General features: G+C 43.8%; 1 protein-coding gene across 1 annotated transcript in view; it reads left to right on the forward strand.

Moving 5' to 3' along the window:
• Positions 1-25,665, forward strand: part of LOC104543521 (chromosome unknown open reading frame, human C1orf21) — a 68,477-nt gene that overhangs the window by 34,088 nt on the left and 8,724 nt on the right. Inside the window, exons 3-4 of the mRNA XM_010188153.1 lie at positions 19,023-19,099; positions 23,914-23,974. Of these exons, the coding sequence (XP_010186455.1) occupies positions 19,023-19,099; positions 23,914-23,974 (138 nt within the window). The remainder of the gene's footprint in view (positions 1-19,022; positions 19,100-23,913; positions 23,975-25,665) is intronic.

The following is a 25,665-nucleotide window of genomic DNA, read 5'->3' on the forward strand; positions in this document are numbered from 1 at the left end:
CCTTGCTGCCGCAGCCCGCACGCCACGTAACTCGCTAAGAATAGCCCCGGTGCTCCTTTAGAAAAGCCAAAAAAGAGAAAAAGATACTTTAGCGATGCATTGTCTTCATCCCTGTTGTAAAGAGAGGGAGTCTGGAGGGGGTTTTTTCTTCCCCCGCGACGGTGTGCGTTGTTTCGCCTGTGCCTGCAATGAGCTGTGGCTAATGCTGAGAAATATTTTTGGACTTTATGCAGTGAGTCAGGGCTTAGCCATAAATTGGTCATGGGATAGAAAGGATACAGATTGTCTGTTACCCAGTGTCTGGTTTCAGCGATTTCAGAAACGAGCACTTTCTCAACTGATGTTAATTAGACTCATAACTCTTTCTGAGACGATCTAAGGCAAGGATTAATTATAAAAGTTTCTCAGTGTTAGAACATGTTTCTTTAGTTAAAAGTTTGGTATGCTTTTGTTTTATGATTAGCATGAAAGAATTTTCTTCTACTTAAAATCCCTAAATACACCATTCTGTCTTGCTAGGTAAATAATAACCATATTTAGGAGTTTATCTAGACAAATCTAACTGCTGAATGGGAAAAAGACATAAAAGACCCAAGCCCTACCAGCCAATTCAAAGGCTCATCAAGTGGACTTGCATATTCCAGTTGCATTTTGGAAGCTGTTCTTCTGGCTGTGCTTGTTTTTTCGCTTACATAAAACTAACCATGGATTATTTTCCTGACTTCATTTAAAAAAGAAGTGACCTAATGAAGCGCCCTTATACACACACCTCCTTTTGTCTCCATGCCCAGAGGCCTCTTCAGGGCAGCTCCATGGAGTCTTGATGGAGATCAAAACCCAGTGGTCCCATCCTAAACCTCGCCCATGGTTTGTTGTGCCGGGCTCTCACCTCTGGGCCTGTAGCCTGAGCTTTGAGCTGGGCACTTACTAGCTGTGAATATTTTTATGTCACAGCTGCGCGTCCCTAGAGGGCAGAAGGAAGCGGAGCTTGTTTCAAGAGATTGTGTGAGTCCGAAAATAGCCAGTTCACATCAGTGCTTCTGAAAGGTGAACCTAAATAGAAATGGTCAAGTGGGTGTATGGAAGGTTCGGGTTCATTTGGTCGCAAAAGGCTGGGTGAGATGGCACATCTTCTCTGCATCTCTTCTGTGCTGCTTATTTTCCTCCAGGTAAATCTGAGGAGATTCTCACAGCGTATGACCAGGGCACTCCTGGTTAGGGATGCCTGCGCCAGTGCGGAGAACTTGCCCAAGTGTTCGTTTTGTTCACTTTTTTGCTTCATAATGCTGTTTTGTTATCATCAAGTCACACAGCCAAATAGCAATGTCATTTTTTAAAAATCGTGTTTCTGTGAGTGCTTTGAAACTGAAGAGATTCAGATCTGATTCCTGTGGCTGCTATGTTTGAAGTTACTTTTTCTAAAAAAGCATTGCATTAGCCTGTCCTTGAGCTTAGGCAGTGTAACAGAAAATTGTTGGGGATTTTTGCTTGTAATAAATTTAGACTTAGATTCTTATCATATGTTAACGTTTTTAATAATCTGACACTACAGATCTCCCTGGCTTTATGGCTGTACTTACGACTCCTGCATTATGCATGCTGTGATTACTATGCAAATGTAAGTTATCGAATGGATTTTATGACGGTGGCATAGAGCATGAAGCTGAGTTCACTTAAGGAAAAGCTGTGCTAACACAAAGTACTAAAATAATAACAAAGTCTTTTGTGTTGGGTGATGAGCTGTGAAGGGATTTGTAATTTCTGATGAAACCCCTTTGTGAAGTGGTGCTCCAGCATCGCTCACCCCCCAGTCCTCTGTGTCCCCAAACTTGGACCAGTTACTGGCAAGACCGAGTGTGTTGGATCCACTTTGAGTTTACAAATGGTGACAGATTAATTTGGAAAGACAGATTACAAACATGTGTCATGGCCACAGTCTGAGTCCCATAAAAGTGATGTATGGCTGGTGCAGAATGATAAAAATTCATATCAAGGGAACAGCTTAATTAACTATTCTTGATTAAAGTAGTACAGTATGTGAGTTTAATAGCTTGTCTTCAAAAGCAGAATGTGAAATCACTTATTACTTTGCTGTATCGTGCTGGCAAATTGTGAGCTGCCAGAGGTTCTTTGTGATTAATTGAGTTTAGAGGAACTTAACACTGGGGTGGGAGATACCAAATAATTACTCAGTTCTTGCTTCAAGCTCAAGTTGTTGGGAACAAAGTCATTGGAGTAGACTAGGAGTAGGATCGATAGCTGTCAGGAAAGGGAAGGCACATTGGGATTTCGAAGCAAGGACTTCAGTTGAATATCACCGTCAAAATGTTAGGTGGTGCAGTAGTTAACAGCATCACCATTCAGACTTGCAAGTTAGTGGTGGTTTTGTGTGTCGTCATGGTAGGTGTGGAGAACAGGAGTTTATTGTGTCTCACTTGTGTCATCTTTTAGGCTGAGCAGCTCTAGTTCACGAGGAGTTTTCTCTGTGGGCGTGCTCTCTGGAGCTCTAGGTGTTCTTGTGCTTCTTTGAGACCTTCATGGTGTGCTCACATATTCTGCAGCCCACTACGCCTTTTACATCCATCAGTGTGGTGCTTGCCTCTTTTTTGTAAGAGCATGATATTGATGGCTTGTGTCCAGCAGGCTTCTAGGTCCTGTTCAGCAGAATTACTACATGAGCTGGTGTTTCCGTATTGTGTGTACGCAGTTGGTAATTCCTGCCTGAGTGGAATACCTAGCACTTGACCCCTGTTTGAATCGTCTCCTATCTTTTTCAGTACCTCTCTCTAAGTTGCAGGATTCAAAGTTATCCTGGCAAAGTGGAGTCTTTCCTGGCTTGATGCTCTCTGTGGTTTTGGAAAGCAGTCGTAGTCTCCATTATTGTTATTCATCATCCCAGTCCCTAATGAAAATCTAGCTCCAAGACAGACACTCGATATATTCCTCTACTCTAACAATGTGCTGTTGTAAACTACCTTCTGTGTGGCTTCCCAACCAGCTCTGCACTTACCCTAGAGGGCTTTCAGTTTCTGGACAAGCAGACTTGGTTTTCCTAACTTGTTTATGAAAATGCCCAGAGAGGCGGTGACAAAAGCCCTACAAAAATCAAGGTGTATCACTTGTTCACTGCAACCAATATAGCTGAAACACGGCATTTACATAAATACAGGATTTTTTTTTGGAATAATCGGTTTCAGTTACTGTCAGTGTACAACATTTTTCCCCATGTAAAGGTTTTCCCTAAATATAGCAATATTACAGAATGGATATTCCCTGCTTGAAAATGCCTTCGTCACACGATGCTTCGGTATTAGTCAAAGCTCAGGTTCAGTCAGTCTGATTAATCGGCGTAGATGTGCAAGCAGTGTACTTTACGATTGTATGATGTCAAAATGAGCTTAAGAAGGGATCTTCTCATCTTCTCCTTTAAAATAATATCAAAATCTCACTTTACGTATCTTTCAGAATTAGTACCTCAAAAATATTTATACTTGATCTCATTTGAAGAGCCCTCCTGATTCCAATCAGAGACTGTTTTCAGGACATGTTCGCACTGTAAATAGGCAAAGACGCCAGTCGGATGGGTGAGCGTTGCTGCTGGTGAAAGTGAGGTGGGTGAAAAAGATGGTCCTGAAGCAGCTCTCCTGGCTTTGAGAGTGGGCATCTGCACACCTGTGGTTGATCCAAGGTGAAGAATTAGGGTTTGTTCCTGATTTTTTCCCGATTTGTTAAGTTTGTACATGAGATCTGACGTTGACTGTAATTATCAAAGGTCCGAGTCCCGAATAAAACAGCAGAGAGGTATGGTTTCTCTGAGAGGTACTCGTTCTACCTGGTAGCCTTCTCCTGGGAGCAGGGCTTACTGCAGCAGGTAGGCTCGCTGAAATTAATGGGACTGGCTGCGGCTGAAGTTGCGGTACTCTGCAGTAGGTGATTATAAAGCCCAAACTTCTTCAGGGCATGTCTGCATCAACACATTTTTCCTGGAGATACATGTATGGCAGGAGCTGCCTCCGCAGTTACAGCTGATTGTAAGACACCATTGGTTTGTATTTTATGAGTGCTTTGAAAAAATTAGGAAAATTCATTAATACTGTGGTCGGTCGACTCCTCTGGAATTGCCCGATGACGCTGTTATTTATACACAGTGGAAAAATCGATAAATTTAATCCAAGGTAAAACCGTGCAGTGCTCTAAAGGAGAAGGCTGCCTCGTTGCCGAGGACTGGAAATCATTGCCTCATGCTGATTGAAACACATCCAGCAGTTGCGTGGCCGAATCTTCCAGACCGATTTGGCCCCTGGGACCGAGTATCTAAATGCAGTGTGTTTGTCATGCTGCAGTCCTGTGGGATTAAGAGCACCTGGATTCATTTGATCTGACGCATTCCAACAATATTAAATAAGTCCATTTTTTATTGTCCTTTGCACCTTGTATTTTCCTGGCTGTGGAAATCCAGCATCTTGCTTTTTGGAAACTAAGCTGTGATATGACAAATATTTCTGGCCAGTATTTCTAGCTCTGGCAGGCCTTGAAGAATTCTTGGCTGGCTTTTGCAGTAGGCTGATGGCTCAGACCAAATGTAACAAGAGGCAGAGTACAGCATGTAGAATTAAATCATGTTGCTTGTTATTGCATTATTTTTCTTGATTTGAAATTATTCACTGTTTTCTGGGTTTTGTGATAAATAGACAGTCATTCTAAAATGTTTTAATCAATACTTGGTTGTTAAATAATTTTAAACAAATTGTCTGAAACATCCTTTTGTCTTCCAGCAAGATAATTACAATGGGAAATTTGCTTTCGTAATTCATTTGGGAAGTCCTGCTTATTGAATGTTTGTGAGGTCAGGCTTACTCCTGATGTATCTGTGGTTTCTCCTCTGGAACCTTCTTTGCAGCTGTATCAACCGGCACTATTTGTAATCGCACCAAGGCACAATTTGCATTGTTTGAAGTCTTTGCAAAGGTACCTCAGGGGTAGGAGAGAGAGGGAAGGAGAAGGCTTTTGTGTGAATGCAGAGCCATGAATCAGCTACGATAGAGACATCTTTGTTCCTGCTCGCATGGCACTCGTTGATGAGTAAATAAAGGCAGACAAGGTAAGAGAGAACAGAGGAGAACAGGGAATGGTGCACAGCTTTCCAAGGAGGTGAGCTTTGAGTTGGAAACCAAGGGACGGGATAAGTTTCCCCTGGCAGTGCCACCTCCCGGCTGCTTCAGCTTGAGCACTCGGCAGGCTGTGCAGCTGTTTGAATCGGGTGGTGGGAATACACCCTGCAAAAAGACGGAAAGTTTGATTCTCAGGCAGGTCAGTGAGTTCACAGAACTCCTTACAGGGCCAGACGAGTGTGCCAGAAGTCCTCGGCCGAGACCCTTTTGGTGGCAGACCTCAATCAAATGGCCAGAAATTGACTATGAAACTGCACTCTTAATTAGAGAGGGACCTACCAGGAGGTAAGTAAGTACCTTTCAGTATTTAAAAATGCTCTCTGAACATATATAGCATTATTAAATGCTGGCCAGAGTTTCTGATTGGTTCAGGAGAGCGTGTGCTTGAATGTCTGTGGAGGTGACTGAGCAGCTCCCCGGGTCCCATGGGGGATCTTGGAGACCAAAGGCTGCCCTCCCAGCAAGCTCGCAGCAGCACGGGTAATATTAATTGAGAGTGATTTTAAGCTTCAGGAATTTGGGGCTTAAACTAGACGCTGAATTTGAGGATTAGGAGGAGACCACCTAATCATCGAAGTGTTTGTCTTTCCCAGATAAGCCTTGATAACATCCTGAGCATTCTCTGCACCCACTGGCCAGTTAACGAGTTGCTTAATGTGCCCTTGCAGAAGGGAGCAGGCAGGGGAAATCGCTGTGCACCGCTCAGAGGTTGGTATAATCACAGGTGGCTCCCGTGGTGGTTTCTGAGCAGCAGGAAAGTACATAGATGGGCTGGAGAAGAGGGACCACGGGCACAGGAGCTCGCAGGTTTGACACCAGGATGCTTGTAAGCAGCGCATGGCCAGGTTGTCGCGTTCGCCGAGGCAAAGGAGCAAGACATATACATACTACCAGAAAGGCCTTAATGGTCCTAGAGCATTAATAGGGTGGTTGCAGTGTTACTACCCACTTAGTTATACCTGCAAGTTTGGGGCGATGTGTAACTGCCTGTGTTTTGTTTGGAAGAAACAAGTAGAGGAGTCTTGGCTGAAAGGAGTGTATTTCATTCTGCTCATTACACTCACTAGATCGCTGTTGGTTTAAGTGGAGTTTAAACATCATAAAAAGTACCTCTTGTGTTCACCCATCTGCTGTTTGCCCTTTCTTTCTCCAGTGAAGGTTATTTCATCAATTCTACTGATACGTGGCACAGGCTTGAGCTGGCCTCCGTGCTGTTCCCGTGGCTGGTTGTTTGCCTGTCTCCCCCTTTGGCTTTCCTTCCCTGCATGCCTTACCCAGCTGTTTTAAACATACACAGCAGTATCACAAAAAGTCCTTCCAACTTAAAGTCAGTTGTTGCTGTTGTGATGTTTAATAGCTGCAAAATTAATCTTTCACACGTGTGGTCTTCTACTGGAAGAGTCGTGCAGACCATGATTCAGTAAAGCAGCGTTATGGGCATAGGCTCTGTTGATCTAAGTGGGATTTAAGCACCTCCATGAGATGAAACAGGCCTTGAAGTGCTTTGCAGGTCCAGGTGGAAATTTACACTGGGAAATCAGTGTATTTTATGTGTATTAAACAATGAATTTAAGCACGTGATTCTTCAGGGACTTGCTCCATCACGTTCCCCCCATCTCCATCAGTGATGTGGGAGGCTGTGATTTTCATGAGGAGTCAGGGAATGAGAGCAGTTCTGCATTTCACTGGTAGGGGAAAATGTGATCCTGACACACAGTTCATGCCTCCATTTGTTTTAAAACTGCTCTGCTCTGAGTTGTTCAGAAGTCGAAAGTTTTGACGGAACAAATGGCTGAAGATGGTCTGCGGTTGAACAGAGGCACAGGACCTGCAGAGAGCCCTGATCACCATGGCTCTGCTGCTCCTCGTTTTGCCAGGGACGTGAACAAGTAAGAAGTACTAATCACAGCTTGCCGATGTTGATTTCAAAATAGATTTTGTTTGTTAATGCTCTTAGTGGCAATCAGGGAAGTTTCTTGGCCTGTTGCAGCTACTGTGCTTTCACATGGCTCGTAGTGTTGTAAAAAGGCAGAGGGATTATGGGGCTTTGGTGACTTTAATAAAATCTGGTTTTGCTATTAGCATCATCGATGCAGTATATGGTTTGAATTAAAGTTCTCATTATCACATTAAGATTAAACAAGGAGTTAATTAAGTGTAGGGACGTAATTGAATGCTAATGCTGCAACACTGCAGTGAAAAATGAGATAATTTCCATACTAAAATCCCGTTTTCTCCTCGTTGGAAGCACCATGCCTATGAACGTGCATCCAAGTATTCTTCTGACTCAGGCAGAAAGCTTTTGTGCTTGGCAGTGCTGCTCCTCTTGGTAGTAACGTGCCAGTCCATCGTTTTCGACCATTCCTGTGAGGGGACAGCCCTGTTAGATCTCAGAGCTGCTTTTCTTGTCTTTGCACTCACCTGACTTGAAAAGAAAATAGTGTGTGTTAAAACTTGGCATCTGCAAATGGCTGGAGATCAGCTTGCAGACCTGAAAGCTGGTTTTGATTAGAAATAGCCAAATTGAAATAATTTAAGAATGCCGGGTTTGCTTGTTGTATGTCAGTTTTGTTAATTTTAGGAAGACCTGTTGGACTCCGAGTCATGGAACGTGTGGCTGTTTTACTTTCTGATAATTCTGTTAGCACCAAATAATTGTTTTGTTAAATAATCCAAAGGTTGAGGCAGGAAGTTGGATCATCCCCACCAGCTTTTTGGGTTGAGAGAAATCTCGAGTACAATACCACAAGTTTTATTTACGCATTGGAGAAGTTGAGCTCAGCTTATTTCTCCTTCAGAATTTACTTACCATGATTTTTTGAAGTGTGAACATACAGTTTACAATGTCCCCTGTATATGTGGTAATAAAACTTAAAGATATTTCAGCAGCAAACCGTAATTTTCAGTAACAGAATGAATACATTCAGAGAAGGCTCACAGAACTCAAAGATTTGAACCAGAGCCACCTCTGGTTTTGAAGGAATTGGGTTCTCCCATCCCCACGTATGTGATCTAACCTGCTTTTCAAAATAAGCGTACTTTCCTCTTTTAGGGAAACCTCAGCAGTAAAAATAGATGGCAGAGCCACGTGCAGTTTGTGTCCATTTGCTTACGAGTCTCAGGTAGGGCTGCAGCAGGCAGAGAAATGCCATCGCTGAACACGGCAGGTTAATCTCGCTGGTTTGAGACGCTGTGTTCGAAACAGGAGCTTCTTTTGCTCTTAAATGTGACAGTACATGTGATACATCCTGACTTCAGCAAGGCTTTAAATGCTGTGACCGAAATTGGAAGCGTGCTCTGTAGGAAAGATGTAGCCAGATGGAAGAGAGCCCAGAGGGGAGTGACAGGGCTAGGAGGTTTAGCAAATGTAAGCTGTAATGGAAGATGGAAGGAATTAATTTGTTTAGCCTAAAAATACAGAAGGAAATGCAAGTCACCGGGTATAGAAAAGGTTGCTTTAAAAGGCATGACAGTCGTTTTTTCTCTGTGACCACCGAGAGATGCAAGAAGACATCAGGCAAGGATTTAAGCTGGGTAGTAGGATAAACGTTTGAACTTCCAGGGACGTGGCAAAATGAAAGACAGACAAAGTGAAAGTTGGGAAAAGCTGCAGGATGGGAGTTTGGAGAACAGGTTCGACAAAAATCCTTTCAGGTGGTTTGGATTTGTGCCCTTAGGTGATGCAATTGGATGACATTTTGAAACGTCTTTCTTTCGGTGGTTCATACCACGCGAAGCTTTCAGGAGTCCAATCTTGTAGTTCCACAGCGCTCTTTCACATTCTGATCAAGGAGCCATTGAGATTTCATGGGTGATGGAAGGGTCCATCCCTGGCCAGACTGATCTTGCTCGGCGTGCAAGACCTTCCCAAGGGAGCGGATGCCACGTCTCAGCGCTGGTCCATCTCGTGGCCATGCCGCTGCTGGGACTGATACATGGAAGTGCTTGGCTGGCACTGACATTTTCCTGGGGGTTTGCTGCTTTCTGGTAAAAACCAGAGCTCATCTTGAGTCTTTTCCATGTCCTCTCCCACCTATGAGGGGTGCGTTTGGGAAGAGGTGATGCAGAAGGAGAGATGATGGACATGCTAAAATCAGCATGAACAGTAAAGGCCATAACAGGCATAGTCATTTTGGGACTCTTAAATACTGGACATCTTAAATGTTGGACATTAATAGTTCCAGGCCTGTAATTGGACTTTAAGCTGTTTCCTCAACCGATATTGTCTTGGCTATCTTCCTCTAATCTGCAGCATCTTGAGCATCAGAGTTATTTTTATATATCCTTGATGGAATATATTTACTTATTGGTGCCTCTTTTTGCTAACACTGAGGAGACACTTATTTATCTGCTCTTTTTCCAAGGATACTTAGAGGAGATAAACACTGAAAAACCCAGGCTCCATTACTGATTTAAATGACACATAAATTTTTGAACTATTTATGATTGTCTTTCATTTGGATGTATATGATATCTATTCTCAGCATTACTCTTAGATAAGTTTGTTTGGAGAATCCAGACAAAATCCATGCTTGTACTTCTGAGGAGTGACTGGAAACTCAGTAAGTGATCAGGCTGCTGTATTCTTCGTGAAATAATAATCGTTTTTTCTACTACTCAAGAGTAATGGCTAACCAAAACAATGAAAAGATGGCACAAAATACATCAAGCAGATTTAAGGCTCCTCTTGCAGCCATAATACTTCTCATGTGTGTCATAGCACATGCGTCATATTTAATAATATTCAAACTGTACATCTTACCCACACTCCCTGCACTCACTTGCAGTGTAGCAAGAACAATAACTTCATTCTCTGGGGTCTCAAATCTTACGCCTTGTTCAAAATTGAGAATTATTGCAAAGAAAACAGACGTTGAGAGGAGCAAAATGCAGACATTGAAAATATGTTTCAGCAATGGCATTTACATAATTGCAATCTACAACAAATTTTAAACCTTGAACCTTGGACAGTGCAGAATGAGAGCTTACTGTGGGGAACTCTGCTGGTTTGGAACAGGTATCAGTGGGTGTTTTTTGCCTTCATCTGCCGCACATCCCGTGATGCCAGCCTGTGGGAGCTGGAAGCACGTTGTGGGAACAGCGGGTGTGATAGTGCCTGCGTGCAGCGGGACGCACCGAGATGGTGGTTGTATTCATGCCCTTGCTTTGTGCACGAGACTTATCTGTGTAGGCCGTGAACGCCCCAGCCCTTCCTGTCGCAAGTGTATTTGTGTGGATGAGTGGCTCAACTTTCAGTTTTCTGTCATCTCGCTTCTCAGGGTTATCTCAATCAAAATTTCTTGCTATCATTTTATTCTGTTTACATTTGGCTTCACGGTGTCTTTTCACTTGCACTATATTTTCCGCTTAGTTTTGGTTTTCCTCTTCTCCTGATGGTAAACAACAAACCCAGAAGGGGGTTTTTATTTCCACACTTTCCCTTGTTCCGTCTGTTGTAAATCTCAGGTTTGAACAAGAGGGGAAAAGTGTCTTAGGCACATCCTGCAGAATTCCCCGTTAAGCCTGGGTTAATGGACAGTCTCATTGACCTCACATTTAGGAGGATCTCAGTCCCCTTTATGGAACTGCTTGGATGTAATAAGAAATGTGTAATAAACTTCTCTACTCCAACTTGCAGTTTGCAGATAAAAGCCAGCGACCAGTATAGCTGCAGACTCTGCAAGAGGAGACACGATCAACGTGCTGCTGTTTTGCAGATGGAAGGAACCAAGCGTTGTTTTTAACGCCTCCTTCAAGTGGCTGTTTGAGGATCACTGTCTTTTTAATTAGCCCAGCCTAAAACGTAACCCAAAACTCAGTATTAAAGCAGTGAGGTAGCGTGTGTGGATGTGAGGAGTCATCAGCCTTGGCTGGTTTTGACAGTGCAGCAAGATCTCCAGAGGCTTCGCTCGCATGTGCCTGACATGGAGGCGTCTTTTGGGGAACTGATTTTACAAGGGATTGGTGTAGAGATGTTCCAAAAACAGGCTGAAAAAGTTCAGTTTTGCCTTCAGAAAACCGGCTTTAGAAATTGCTGCAGCTGCTGAAATTTTAGGCCTAGCTACTTAAAAAGGTCACGAAACAGGGTGCTTCTCATTCTCTAAATATATTCAAAGGGCATAGAGCTCTTCAAAACCATCCCAATAAAAAGCTCTGCAAAAATTATAGTAGCAATAACCTGCTCGCTGTTCCGGCAAAGTGCCTTTTCGAAGCAAAACCTAGTGGCTACATGTCCTGTGGCAGCCTGGCTGCGTAACGCACCAAATTGCTCTTCAGACCGTCTGCGCCATTTGTACTGGACTGTGAATGTTTTACCGACTTCATGCCGTGCTGTTGTTTCCGTGTTACTGTGCTTGGTGGAAAACTGCCTTCAGGAGACATGCATGAAGAACTCGAGGGCATGACTAATACATGCATTTACTATAAATAACTGTATTTCTGTAAAGGCTTGTTGAGCAAGAGAGAGAATAATTGATGACAAAGGCTTAATAAGCAGAGAGTTTAATTTTTGAGCCAGGTTTTGTTATCCAGGGTGGCCGTACAATCCAGAAGAGCGACATACCTGCAAAAGAGCAAGGTTAGTTGAGCTTCTTGTTGCCAGGTGCCCTAAAACCTCTGCAGTTTCCTCAAGAGTCAGTCCAGTCTTGTCTCGTCTATCAGTAATGCAGTTTTTAACTTTTATCCATCTATGTTTTATTTGCTAGATAAAACTTTCAACCACTCTGATAAACCAAAGCTACTAAAGATCTGGTATATTAATGAGAGTTGGAGAGCATGTTTCCTTTCTGCCCATAGCATTTTATGTGGAGTATTTCTGCCTGTCTTTCAATGTAAGCAAGCATCCTTCATGCCCTCAAGCAATCCCATCTCACTCTAATTTCTGGTGAGGGACATTTTCAGCCTCTTGTGAAGTTGTTTGTAGAGGGGCTGTTCCTCAGTTTCATTTTGCAGATGGCTTCCTGCTGGGAATTGTGCAGACGTGTCCCTTCCTCTGCTTCCCGTCCTGGAAGTTCTCATTCCCATGAAGTGCAAGGTTTTATTACGCAGATAAGTAAGACTCCTTGCTGAAGGAGCAAGATAAATTCATGTTTGAAATGACGCTTCATTCAGTGCCAGTTGTTTTGGCTTTATTTATGTCTTAGGACGTTCATTTTCTTATCCTGGCTGACCTTTCGGAGGACCATGGAGGCTGAAGGAACCAGAACCCCCTGATGTTTAGGGCAGTGTGAGCCTCACGTTTCAGAACAGAGGTGTTTTTCAAGTGGTTGCACTCCTCATTTTCTGCAGGAGATACTTTGAAGTTAAGCAGTTTGTCTGCAGAAAAGAATAGGGATAGAAGGAAAAGGGGAAGGAAAGAAAGGGATGGAAATAAACATCTTTATTCTTCTGGACCTCGGCATCAGAAGCCATATAGAAAGGAGAGGATTCAAACACATGGGGTGATACAGCTGCAGAGCTGTGAAAGGGAGTAGGGTGGCAAGGTAAGAGTTTCCTGGAGGATTTATTCGTCATAGTTATTTACCATTTATGTTTCTTACTTGTAGTTTCATCCGTTTACCTGCCTTAATTTCCCATTTTCATGCCAGCTGCTCCCATGTCTAAATTTCAGTTTATCTACAGCTTTCCTGGGATTTGGTTACTCAGAAGAATTAATTGGAACAACTGTAACCAATTAGTCCAAACTTTCTACTATTGACTGGGAGGGGAAGGAGTTGAAAAGCTGATGGGTGTTTTTAAAAAGTTATAGCTATTAAATTTAGTAAGTATTAATGGGCTTTGAAAAGTCTTTAGTGGTGAGAATTGCCCTTTATTTTTTTTCCCTGTTCTGTAATGACATTCTCTGTCAAAGCTCGAAGACCGGTAGCTTTGGCTGAGCGGGAACCGTGTTTAGATACTGCACAAGTCCCGCAGCTCTCTCCAGAGAGAGCTTTTTCCTTCCTCTTCCTTTTTTATTGTTTTTCCTTTTGTTTCCAACTTTACACTTCTGGTTGGATTTTTCAGACTTTTTGAGATCCTGCAGCTTGAGCTGAGCATAACGAGCACGTTAGCTGTTCTTCTAATAATCCTTCCCCCTCTCAGTTTTAACACCTCAAAGGCATTTTAAAAAAAGCAACTAGAAATGAGTTACTGCACCAGTTTGTCTTGTTTTCGTCCAAATACACAAACAGCTGATCCAAGAAAAAAAAAGCAGGCCAGGTGGGAACCTGACCAGAAGGCAGGTAACTCAGATGAGTTGTCCTTGGAGGGGGGAGCTCAATATCAGAGAGCCAGCGGGGCAAGAACTGAAATGGGGCCAAACCTGCAGACAGAGCAGGTTCGCTACCCGGCCTCCAGCCAGTGCCGCACTCCGATGGTTTGTGTCCTCCCTTGGAGGGTTAAATTCGGCTCACGTTACATCTCTCTTCTCCTTTTTTCATTTCTTTTTCTTGGTCTCTGTGATTCACCCAGCTCCTTGTAACCCATATTCTTCTGTAGTGTCACTTTGTTCTTCTCGCTCACCCTGAATTTCGGTGTTGGTTTCTTTAGTGGACTGTCTGAGGCTGGTGAGGGATCTCCGTGTGGGTTGTGTTTACAGGCACAACAAGCATTTCTCTTTCAGGATTTGAAGGCCTGGCTGAAAGCCACCTTGCCCTCAGGTGAAAGACTCATGTTGCCTTGAAGCCAAGTCTTCCTGAGCGAGGTGTATAGGTGCATGCAGGTCTGCATGACTGGTAAATAAACACTAAAGGCATCATTATCAGACTTCTGGGATTGCAGCATACGGATGCCTTTCTGGTGGGCTGTAGAGAGCTGCTCAGGATTTGCACTTTTCTCTTTTTTTACCTGTTTTTGTCCCTTTTTGAGTAATTTTCAATTTCTTTAGTGCTTTGTGAGTCCTACTTTTCCATATTGCATCTCTGGAGTTGCTTCAGCAACATTTCCCAGTGATAGCTGGGAAGAAGGAGCTCTGCTAAGTGACTCATTTCAGATGAGGCCTGCACTCTGGAACACGTTTGAGAAAACCATGTACCTCTGATGAAAGCGCAGGATTTTTCTCTGCCAAACCTGGGTTGTACTCCTGGCACCACTGCAGACTCACTGCGTGATGTTGGCTGGGTTTGCAAATCTGATTTTTTTTTTCCAAAATAAATGGTAGGCAGCGTGTCTGCTTCTGCCTTCCCTTTGCACGCCTGAATGGCCACAATTTGGGCCTGACATCTTTGGGCTTCAGTCTCTCCCACTGTTACTTGGAGATAAAACTCAAGAAACCTACTCTTTTTATTTATTTTCCAGTGTTCAATTTATTAAGAAATATACTTTTATCATAGAGTCACAGAGTGGTTGGGGTTGGGAGGGACCTCTGGAGGTCATCTAGTCCAGCCCCCCTGCTCCAGCAGGGCCACCTGGAGCTGGCTGCCCAGGACCGAGTCCAGACAGCTTTTGGGCATCTCCAAGAATGGAGATAGTTACACGGGTACGGCGTCATGCTTAGCTGGGCAAATTTTGGCCTGATACAGCATTAGCAGTTACTCAAATACACCATTTAAGACACATACAGACATTATGGCGGGGATAATGTGGTTCCTCCGATGAAATCGGATCTTTGACTGACATCTGGAATCTTCAGTGCTTGATTTGCCCCTTTGTTATAAAATTATCCTAAATAACATTTCCAGGTGCTTTTACTTCCTGGTAGCCAGAGAAAGAAGAGGTTCTCTTCCTGCCAGATGATAATACAAAAAATAAATGCTTGTGTATGTATAAAGTAAACTAGAGTAAAATCTCATAGCTCAGGACTTCTCTCTTGTTCACCCTGATGCATCAAGACAGTCCATGTGAAATATTATTACCTGAGGCTGGTCCTCATAACCAAGGGAAGTAAAAAGTGCTGGGCTGGCATATTGAAATTTTAAGTCTCATCTTCCGTGCCACTCCTGATAGATGCATTTGTTTTCCTTCCTTTCAAGAACAATTGTTTTAAAGAGTAGTTTATGTTATGAAAGAAATACTTCATTTTTCCCTGAAATTATTTTAGTGGTGGATTGCATGGCTCCAGAAAGCAGTCTGAAAGGTGCTGTGGGCTCCTTTGAAGAAAAGTGGCATCTTGATATAAACCAGGAATGTTTATTTTATAAATATTTTAATAGCTGTAAACTACCAATATTGAATAAAATGTGATCACTATCTGGAGAGACCCTTGATGTTTCTAGCAGCTTCAGTATATTTTAGTAGCACACCTACAGAGATAAATTCATCTTAAAAATTATACTAATTTGGGGGAATGTGCCATCTTCAAGTATCGGTGGCTCCAAGATACAGTTGCAAGTTGGATACTTCAGCCTTTTTGAAATGAAACAAAAAACGGCCTTGAAACTACGAAACCCATTTTACTTACACTAAGTTTTACTGGTTTGGGGTGGTTTTTTTCCCCATTTGGTGGTATATTTGTTTAATTAGTGTAACTGTAGAGGAAAAACAAAGACCAAAACGTGACTGTAAGTTAATGAAAATTAGCCATTAGATTAGGTAGTAGAATTGCTGCTACCATGTTTAATTGGTTTCTTCCTGGCCAATTTAATCAATTAAAAATGCATAAAATAATGTATAATCTCTTCATAAAAGATGTCAGCACTTATGGAAGCATCTCTTAAAAATCTGCCCTTCCCTAGGAAGCAGTGAGTGTGGAGAAGGAGGACTACGAACAGCGTACCTGAGTCCGTCTGTGACAGGCTTGTGAAGAAAAGCAAAATACTTCACTTGAGGTTCACATGTCTCTGGGAACGAGTTTGTAAGAGGGGAAGCATCAAGGGAAACGTTGACAGACATTTAATTATAATGGCAGTCGTGGCTGTTGCTGTGTTAATAGCATCTGGCAGCAGAGTCACCACCATCTGTTAATGCCCTGCAATTCTGATAGGGTTCATCCTTTGTGGAGGAATTAGCAATAATTAACAAATCTATCAAATGAAATCACCTTGATTGGATGACAGCTTTACCTTGATAATGATTAATTGCAAAATAATGGAGAGTGCAGTGTCCACTGTTGGCCTTTTTACTGTAGATTAATGCTGCTATCCACATGCAGCATCCTGGAGGGTTTGTTTCAAAGCTTGTGGTGTTAGGCATCATTTGCTGCATTTACTTTAAATAACCCTTTTTAAGCAGAGCTCGATTAAAACCAAACTTTTGCATCTTAATTTCTATTTGCAACAGATTAGGACTATAAAACCCGTTACAGTTATATTGATGCACAGTAACTTATTTAATGTTAAATAAGGAAGAAGATCAGGTTAAATGTAAAGAAGTGACCCTTCAACCAAAGTCAAGTCCTCCTTGAAGGGCAATGTAACTGTGTTAAAGTGTTTTGGGGTGGTTGGTTTTTGTTGGGAGTTTTTTGTAAGCTCAATATTAGAAACCAAACCATTAATTTCTGATGAGTCAGTTTGTCTTCAAAGTGGTGGGAAACAAAATACTCTATTTGCTTTTATTTGGAAGAATCATTTTTGAATATCTATTTTTATCAAAGCCAATATTTTGGTTGGTGTAATGAAATATCATTGATGTAAATAATAGCCATAAACAAAGCAACGAGCCAATGTGAGACCTGGTTGGTTTTATTTTTCTCTTAACTCCTCTCTGTTCATTCCTGCCGAGCAACAGATGGAGAAGGTGACATACTCTGATTAAATAGAAGAACTGTTAAGTAATAGATAATGGAGGTGTGTTAATTATCAGCAGCAGTAGGAGGGGAAGAGTAAACTTTGGGCTCTTGAAGTTGAGTGAACTGGAGTTTTATTTCCCTCTTCCTATGTGAATCAGTTAATATCCTGAATATTGCAGTGGGACCCGCAATGAGAAGGCACTGCATGTTTTTCTTGTGTCTTTCTATTTGTTCCTAAGTGACAGAAGTTTCTTTAGGCTGGGATTTCTTCTGATTCCAGCTACTGATGGAGCTGTGCTGACACCAAACAGCAAGCAGAGATGTGGAAAGCCAGGTTTGCACTGCCTTGATTTATCCCAGCTCGTGGTGATGCAGGAGCTGTAAATCAGATCTTCCCTTCCCTTTTAATCAAGGCCATGGTTTCACAGCAATTTTTCGGTGAGGAAAGGTCTGTGCCTCCAGGGTGATGGTGTGCAGAGACAGAAAAGAGAGCAAAAACTCACTTTGTGTTGCGGTAGGTGGGCAGGAGGTGCTGTGGGTGCAGGATGTGCCTACTGCTGCACCATCCAGATGTGCAGTGCCATGCATTCCTGGTTTCTGCCTCTGGGTTACTGCAAATAAACCAGTCGAGCGCATTTGAGGATAAAGGCAAGGCTCACCTGGTGAGGCTTGGGATTTGGCTGATTTCTGGGTTTGGTGTCTTCCCCATGAGACCTAGCCCTCTCTTGATTTTGGTTGACAGTTGTATGAGTCGTACATCAACTCCTGTGAGTTGTGGGACTGTGTACATGCACATTCACCACACACACAACGTCCATGTACATGGTCATCCCGTTAACACTGTTAAAATTAGAAGATGCTGTGAAAGCAAGTGGTTTCATCTTCTGTGCTGCTGCTTTGACTTGACATCGTGGGATCACGGGCAGGCAGTGGCTGGTGGGATTTAGCAAGCATACAGAGGCATTTGTCAAGGCTTGGAAGAAAGGCTTGTTTCTCTCTCGTCATTATTTTCATGCAAGACACCGTTTTCTGTTTAGGAGGATTAGAAGATATGCATTAAACAGTGTTAGTTATGCTGAGGCAGTTGATGTTTGCAGCCCTTGTATAATTATTCATTAAAATGTTAACTGCCAGACAGCCTCTTTTTTATAAATTCAGTGGTTTAGTAGCCCTCTTAAAAATCATGCTGTGTGTTTCAGACATTCAAAGACTAAATAAGACAAAACAAAACCACCAAAATTACCCACAAAAGCAGTAATTCTTGGGTTTACGTTTCTTAAATCGTCATGGGCATGACATGCCTAAGGACTTCAGGTGAATTTGTGGAGCGGGTTGGCTGCAGGGCTTGACTCAGCTCTCCCGTCCACACCAGCACCTTCCCCAGCAGCACTGGGAAGATTGGAAAGGGGCCGTGTCCTTCTCCAGGCTTTTGCAGACAACAGATATGTGTGTGCTAAGCTCTGGTTTACAGAAGCTTTCGGCACGAGGACGAGAAGTTACCTTGGAACTCTGGCTCTCAGCTGAACTCTCTTCTCTCCCCACCCTTTTTTAAGATGTTTTAATGGCTCTGGTTCTCCACAGAGGACACAATCATGCTCCTGTCTGTAAACGTATTCTGGTTTACTTCCTTGGGCCCCTTGTGTCCAATTTTCTGGCTGAGCAGGCCAAGTCTGCCGTTGCTGCTCTTCTCACTGGCACGTTTCATGTATGATTTCTCCAACGTACGGTCTTCCTTGTGGTGCTAACATTTCTCACCTCTGTTCAGAGCAAACCTGCAGGTCTGGGGTGACTCTGGGGCTCTGCCTTTTCAGTGCTTTGCCTTGCTCCATTAAAGGTGGCTGTTGGTGTTACCGTTGATATGACTGAGGAGCCCCGCTGCAGCTGCACACCTCATTTTCCAGGGACAGCAGAGAGTTGTTAGCCAGCACGGTGTTTGATCACTGCACGTCCCGGCCAGATTTGGCCCAGGGACCTGGAGGAAATCCCCCAGGCCACTAAGCCCATGACATTTAAAAATTGCCCACCTGAGGTCATTGCATCAATTGTGTTGCCTTTAACTTCATTTTTTATGAGCTTTTCTCATTCAGTTGTACAGGTAGAAGAGCCTGAACCCAGCAGAGCGTGACACCGTGATGACAAATGCCTGCTGTGCTTTGTGTGCTTCATAAATACTGATGGTATCTCTGTTGTATGTTTTTTGTGTGTTTCAGGAAAAAAGTGCCAGTTCAAATGCAAGACTTAAATCTAATAAAGAGATTCCAGGATTAGTACATCAACCCAGAGCAAAGTAAGTTCAGGTTTTTTTTTAAATCATAATACAAATAAACATAGGATTAAAGCGGTATCTGTAAGATGCCAAATTATTCCCTAGCAAAGACCAATTGGTGGTTCCAAGCTGAGTGGCGTGGTTGGTGCTCTAGAGGGAAGGAATGCCATCCAGAGGGGCCTTGGCAGGCTGGAGCTGTGGGGCTGTGTGAACCTCATGAAGTTCAACAAGGCCAAGTACAAGGTTCTGCACCTGGGTCAGGGCAGCCCCAAACTTGGACAGAGTCTGGGCGATGACTGGATGGAGAGCAGCCCTGTGGAGAAGAACTTGGGGGTACTGGAGGGTGAAAAACTGAAAGCCAGCTGTGTCCTGGGCTGCATCAAAAGAATTGTGGTCAGCAGGTCAAGGGAGGTGATTCTGCCCCTCTGCTCTGCTCTGCTCTGGTGAGACCCCACCTGGAGCACTGCTCTAGGGCTCCCAGCATAAGAGGGGCATGGATCTGTTGGACGAGTCCAGAGGAGGCCACAAAGATTATCTATGAAGACAGGCTGAGAGAGTTGGGGTTGTTCAGTCTGGAGAAGGCTGCAGAGAGAAGTTACAGCAACCTTCCAATACCTGAAGAGACTGCAGGAAAGATGTGGAGGGACTGTTTACAAAGGCATGGAGTGATAGGATGAGGGGGAATGGTTTCAAGCTGGAAGAGGGTAGATTTAGATTAGACCTTAGAAAGAAATTCTTTACTGTGAGGGTGGTGAGGCCCTGGCACAGGTTGCCCAGGGAAGCTGTGGATGCCCCCTCCCTGGCAGTGTTCAAGGCCAGGTTGGATGGGGCTCTGAGCAGCCTGGGCTGGTGGGAGGTGTCCCTGCCCATGGCAGGGGTTGGACTGGAGGAGCTTTAAGGACCCTTCCAACCCAAACCGTGCTGTGATTCTGTGGTTCCAGCAGCCCTAAAACCATACCCAATTTATATAAAATAGGTAAGGTCACCCATGTCCTGACACCAGCAACAGCCAGACAGTGCTTGTGCCAGCATCCCTGCAGCATCCTGTCCTTTGCACAGCTGAGATGCAGGACTTAAAAATGCATGAGAAGCATCTTGCCGTGCCTTATAGGAATACCATACTGTGTTATTTCTCAGCTTTCCATACAACTTACACATAAATAAAATTATATATGCACTAGTGTTCCTAAATACTGTTGGTTATATTCACAGGGGAGGCTTTGCTAGCTCTTGGCTGAGGTTAGCAGCTATACTGCCTGGGATTAGGAATGGTATAACTTCTTCCATTTAAAACTGTCAAGTTGTTTCTTCAGACGGGCACTTTTGTGTAACCGGGAGTCTCTTCATCCTTTGCTCGTAGTTCTGCACCTGTACCCTGGTCGAGATCAGTCAGTGATACATATGCCATGAAATATTTAACTCCTGCTGGTTATTGATATTAGTAACTCATTCCTTATCTAAATCATTGTTACATTTTAATCACTAATTGGATTGAAAACAGCAGATTTCATGGAGCCGTATATTGGGTTCGTGACAAAGAAGTGATAAAGCTTTGCTGTTGGATTTTGAACAATAGCGGAACTGCTGTTCTTTGTGCCGTGCCTTCAGGGCACTTATTAACTTAAACTTGCTGCATACCAAGTGCGTTGTACACGGCTTCAAGTCTGGAAACTTCAGTAATTTCCTAATGAACTGACGGTATAATTCAGCCTGCTTTCACAAGGAAAAATTGAGTGCTTCAGATGTAATTGCAAAGAAATTCACAGTAGGGAGGTGGAGGTAGAATCAGAAAGATTACCTTAAAGAAAACCTGTACTTCATTACTGTGGCTTGGTCCTTCCTGTCAGGGTCAGAGATGTATAGAAGAGGGGAGGCTCATCAGCCTGGGCTAGAAAAGGGCTGTTTCTTTTGAGAGGTCATCTCTTCTGGTGCATCCAAGGCTGGGAGGGTCCATTCTTTCATCAAACTCTGATTTTTAAAACTCAAGGCAGAAATCGGAACTGACCTTCATCACCAGAAAGCCTGAAGGCATTGCGCTGGCAGAGGTAAATGTTTCTCTCACAGTCCTGCAAAAATCAGGAAACTTCTCAGAGAGTCACAGAATATAACATTGGGTTGTTGGGTGAAACCCCCACTGCTTGCCCAAGCCTCTGCTGTTTACCTAGCCTACCACTGGATTTCTGCTTATAGAGTGGCTACATGTGTTTGAGTCGCTAATCACCAGGTCAGTAAATACCTGTTATCATGGGCAATTTTTTTAAGGTTTATCATCAGAAAAACATAACAATTCTGACTGCAGCAGGGGGTGGCATTGGGTGAAAGAGGGCTACTGGGCTAAAAGAGCAGAAATGAATGGATAGAGCATTTGATACATCTTGCAGGACTGTTCTTGTGGAACTGGGGTTCCTTCAAAACAAAACAAGGACTATGGTCCACATTATAAATTCACGTATAATGGAGGGAGTTTTAAATGTCAGCTGTAAAAGTAAGATTGTGAGGGCTCTTCCCATTTGTTGGAGAATTTAGATTTTTACATCTGGAGCCCTGGACTCTAAAAACAGTGTAGATAGGGAACCAGCAGCAAATTTATGGGAGGTCTTTGACAGAGGTCGAGGGGTTGGTCCTTTCTCTCCACACCAAGTGGTGGTACCTGCTGTACCTTCATGGGGCTCCATCCCTGCACCCTGCCCAGGCTCTTGGGCAATTTCTCTGTTTGTTCATCCTCAAAAATTACTTCCTTAAGCAGAAAAGTGATCACATATGCCCCATTAAGTACATTGAGACATGGTCATAACTCATGGAGTAATGCAACCTGAAGCATAAAATGAAAGAAGTAATATTTCATACCATTTTTACCCTGCTGGATCATGGAGTCACAGAATGGTTTGGGACCTTAAAGCTCCTCCAGTCCAACCCCTGCCATGGACAGAGACACCTCCCACCAGCCCAGGCTGCTCAGAGCCCCATCCAACCTGGCCTTGAACACTGCCAGGGAGGGGACATCCACAGCTTCCCTGGGCAACCTGTGCCAGGGCTTCACCACCCTCACTGTAAACAGTGTCTTCCAGTCAAAATCTGCCCTCTTAGTCTGAAATCGTTGCCCCTTTTCCTGTCACTACAGGCCCTGGTAAAAAGTCTCTCTCCATCTTTGTCATAAGTCACCTTTATATACTGGAAGGCCACAATGAGGTCTCCCTGGAGCCTTCTTGTCTCCAGACTGAGCAACCCCAACTCTCTCAGCCCTTCTCCATAACAGAGGTCTTCCAGCCCTCTGACCGTTTTTGTGACTCCTTCTGGACCCACTCTTAACTGGTCCATGTCTGTCTTGTGGTGGGGACACCAGAGCTGGGACACAGTGGTCCAGGTTGGGTCTCACAAGAGCAGAGTAGAGGGGGAGCATCCTCCCCAAGACACCTGAATATCCACATGACAGTCTTGGCTGCCCCAAACAAGCATTTTTCCCCCCATCTCAGGTGGAGGTGGGAACCTCAGGGACAGGCAGACAGCTGGGGACAAAAACTCCCACAGCCACTGGAAGGTGAATTGTTCCCTCTCCTGAATTACCAGCTTTAGGTTTTAATGCCACTACTGAGACCTTCTCTTCTGAACTGAACCTTCATTTATGTCCAGCATAAGCAAATTATTGTATGCGTTCATCCCGACAGCAAGTGAAGGATGAATGCCAAGCTTTGTAAGAAAGCGCAGTGTGTTGTTGGGCACTTGGGAGAAGTATGAACTCATTACAGCTGAAAGGGTCATGGCGAGGAAGAGGAGTCTGGGGTGGGAAAAAGCACACCGAATCTGCTTTTACTGTCAGAGAAAATCTTTGAGAGCCCTGCGTCCTTCTGACCGTTTGGCGTCACTGTTAACACTGGCACCAGTCTCTCATCCTTCCTTTTTCACATCTTTATTTTGTCCTACTGGTGCTTTTCTCCAGCCCCCCTGGGCCCAGGCACTCCTCCCTGCGGCGGGTCCAGAGGATGCTCCAGCTGTGCCTTTACCTTCCCCGAGGGATATTGCTGTTGCAGGAAGGAGGCTCTCACCATCCTAACTTAAATAAAGCAGGCACACCCCAAACTCCGTCTGCTATGCATCCTCATCTTTGTCTCCTTGTCCTTTCCTTTGCGCCCGACCTTCCTGTGTTTTTAGCTTGGAGGTCCCCCTTGGGGAAGGGCCTGTTGTCCTGTGCCACCACCAGCATTTTGTGAACAACTAAGAGTATTTTCCAACCTTTGTCACTAATGCAAAATCCTGTCAACAACCTCTTAGCCTCTTGGTGCTGAAGAATTAAAGTGAAGTCTGCTGAGTCCACTCAGGGAGCAATAAGGACCACTTAAGGTCTAGGAGGGAAGGGCCACCCTGCACTTGTGGACGTTCCTGGGTGTTGAGCACAGAGCCCGGTTGTAGCAGGGCACACATATCACCCAGCGCAAGCTTTAACCTCATATTGTAGGCATTTCATTTTGTGGTGGTGAGGTTGGCAGTCTTGGAAGACCTTCTGTCTTAAAGTAGAGCTCTCACTGGCCCAAGGAAAGGTAGTGGGCTCTTAAGTTTGTGCAGCCTGCTTGGAAAAGGGAATAGTCTCCTCTGGATGTACACAGGTCCTAGGTACCATCCCGAGTGTAGCACACATACGCAGAACCAGATGCAATAACTTTTCTGTGGGCAAACAAAAATAATAATAAAAATTGTCATTGTAGTCATTGTATGAGGTGATTTGTTTTTCACAGTGTTAAAATCTTACAGCTGGGTCCCTCAGCAGCTCTGAACTGCAGGATTGATATTTAAAATGGAAGGAGCCCTGTTGGTACTGATGCTCTTCCTTTGCCTTTCAGCATGCACATCTCTGAAAGCCAACAAGAATTCTTCAGAATGCTCGATGAAAAAATTGAAAAGGTAAGATGCAATAAGGTAAAGGTATGTTTTCACTCCAGGGGGTGAGCACACAGGTTTTCCAGCTCTGGGGGGACACAGCTGGACACTGCCTGTTGCAGTGCTCCATGTTCTCCACTTTTTGGAGGGGCTCTGGTCCGCAGTCCCCCTTACCACTCATTGGCTAGATGGTTCCAAGCACAAAGAAGACCAGAAAGGTTAAGAGGTAACAGGAGGAGCCGGAGAGAATCCTTTGTTTTGTGGAAATATCACCACTCTAGGTTGAATGGCAAATTAACAAAAAGGTTCGGGATACGTGTGGACTACTGGATAAAGGAGAAGAGCAATGCAGGGTTTTATGCCCTTATTGGTTTGATCGGTCATGTGTTCTGTGTGAGAGGCAGCTGCAATCTTAATGCCAGCAGTATCTGGGATACCCTGCTAACTTCTCGCTGAATCTCTTCAAAATACCTCCTGGCTCCAAGGGGTAGTGTAGCTGTATGTATGGACAACCTTGCCTCAAGACCTATGCTGAGTAAAATAATGTGCTGCAGAGGTTTTGAAGAAGAGGGTGAACAGTTCTGTCCTGGTTTTGCGGGGACTGAATTGTAGAATTCCCTTGTAGTGTTTCAGCAGAGCTGGATTTCTGAGGAAATGGCAGTGTTCACTTTAGTGTTCACTTTGATGAACACGAGTTCATATTGCAGCTTTAGGCGGGACAGAGTTATTTTCCTAATAATAGCTGATAAGATTTTTTGTTTTCATTTTTGCCAGCAGATGTTTACATTTTCCAAGGTTCTGTTCTTCAGTTTCTCGCTGGCACCTGTGGTTATATTTTCTTTGGGGTTTTTTTTCCCTTCTCTCTGCACAAAAGAAAGGGGGTGAAGTGAAAGACTCTGAGAGTAGGAGGGAAATTTTTACTTGGATGACTCTGAATTTCTGCCATTTTTGCCAGCACTCCTGGTCTTGGGAGTGATGCAGCAGATTTATTTCTTATTTGTTGCAAGTGACACATTTGTTACACCACTCTTAAAAAGATACTTTGTGAAGGCAAAAAGTTAGATAAAGGAGAAGAGTGGAAGTGAGGAGGAGTCTGTAGATTCCTGAGAAGACTATTCCTACACCAGTGTTTCACAGGGATAAGATTTTACGTAACCTATATGCATTTAAAAGTAGAATTTCTACATATCCATAATTTAGCTATGCCTCCTTTGAATAAATACATTCACCCTATAAATATTTAGATGCTTTTCCTGAACGTCATCACCTTCTATAATGTTAAACACACAATCTCCAGTGAAATGGGTTTTCCAAAGATCTGTCTTATCTACAGAGCAGACCATCTATGGTCGTATCTAATTATGAATTGAGGTTAGTTTTTGGTTTTCAGGTTTGTTTCAGGACAGTTGCACCATTCGTTCACCAGCTGTCACATTGAGATGCAGTTGACCGTGCCTCCTCACTGTTTGGATGATGCTCTCGGATGCTTGCAGGTGTTCTCCGGGGCTCTTGTAGTGATTTATCTTCTAGATCAGGAGATTGCCTATTTAGTGGAAATACACAGTTTTATCTGCCAAAGAGAGAAAGACAGCTCCCATGCATTTCAAGCTGCTGACAGTTGATGGGATTAGCAGGGGTTAATGCACAGCTGAACGTGGGATTTGCTTTCTCTGGGGACCTCCTGTGCCTGAGGAAATAGTCCTCATAAGAGAAGT

This window comes from Mesitornis unicolor, unplaced genomic scaffold, assembly GCF_000695765.1.
Source record: "Mesitornis unicolor isolate BGI_N332 unplaced genomic scaffold, ASM69576v1 scaffold2777, whole genome shotgun sequence".
Classification (NCBI taxonomy): domain Eukaryota; kingdom Metazoa; phylum Chordata; class Aves; order Mesitornithiformes; family Mesitornithidae; genus Mesitornis; species Mesitornis unicolor.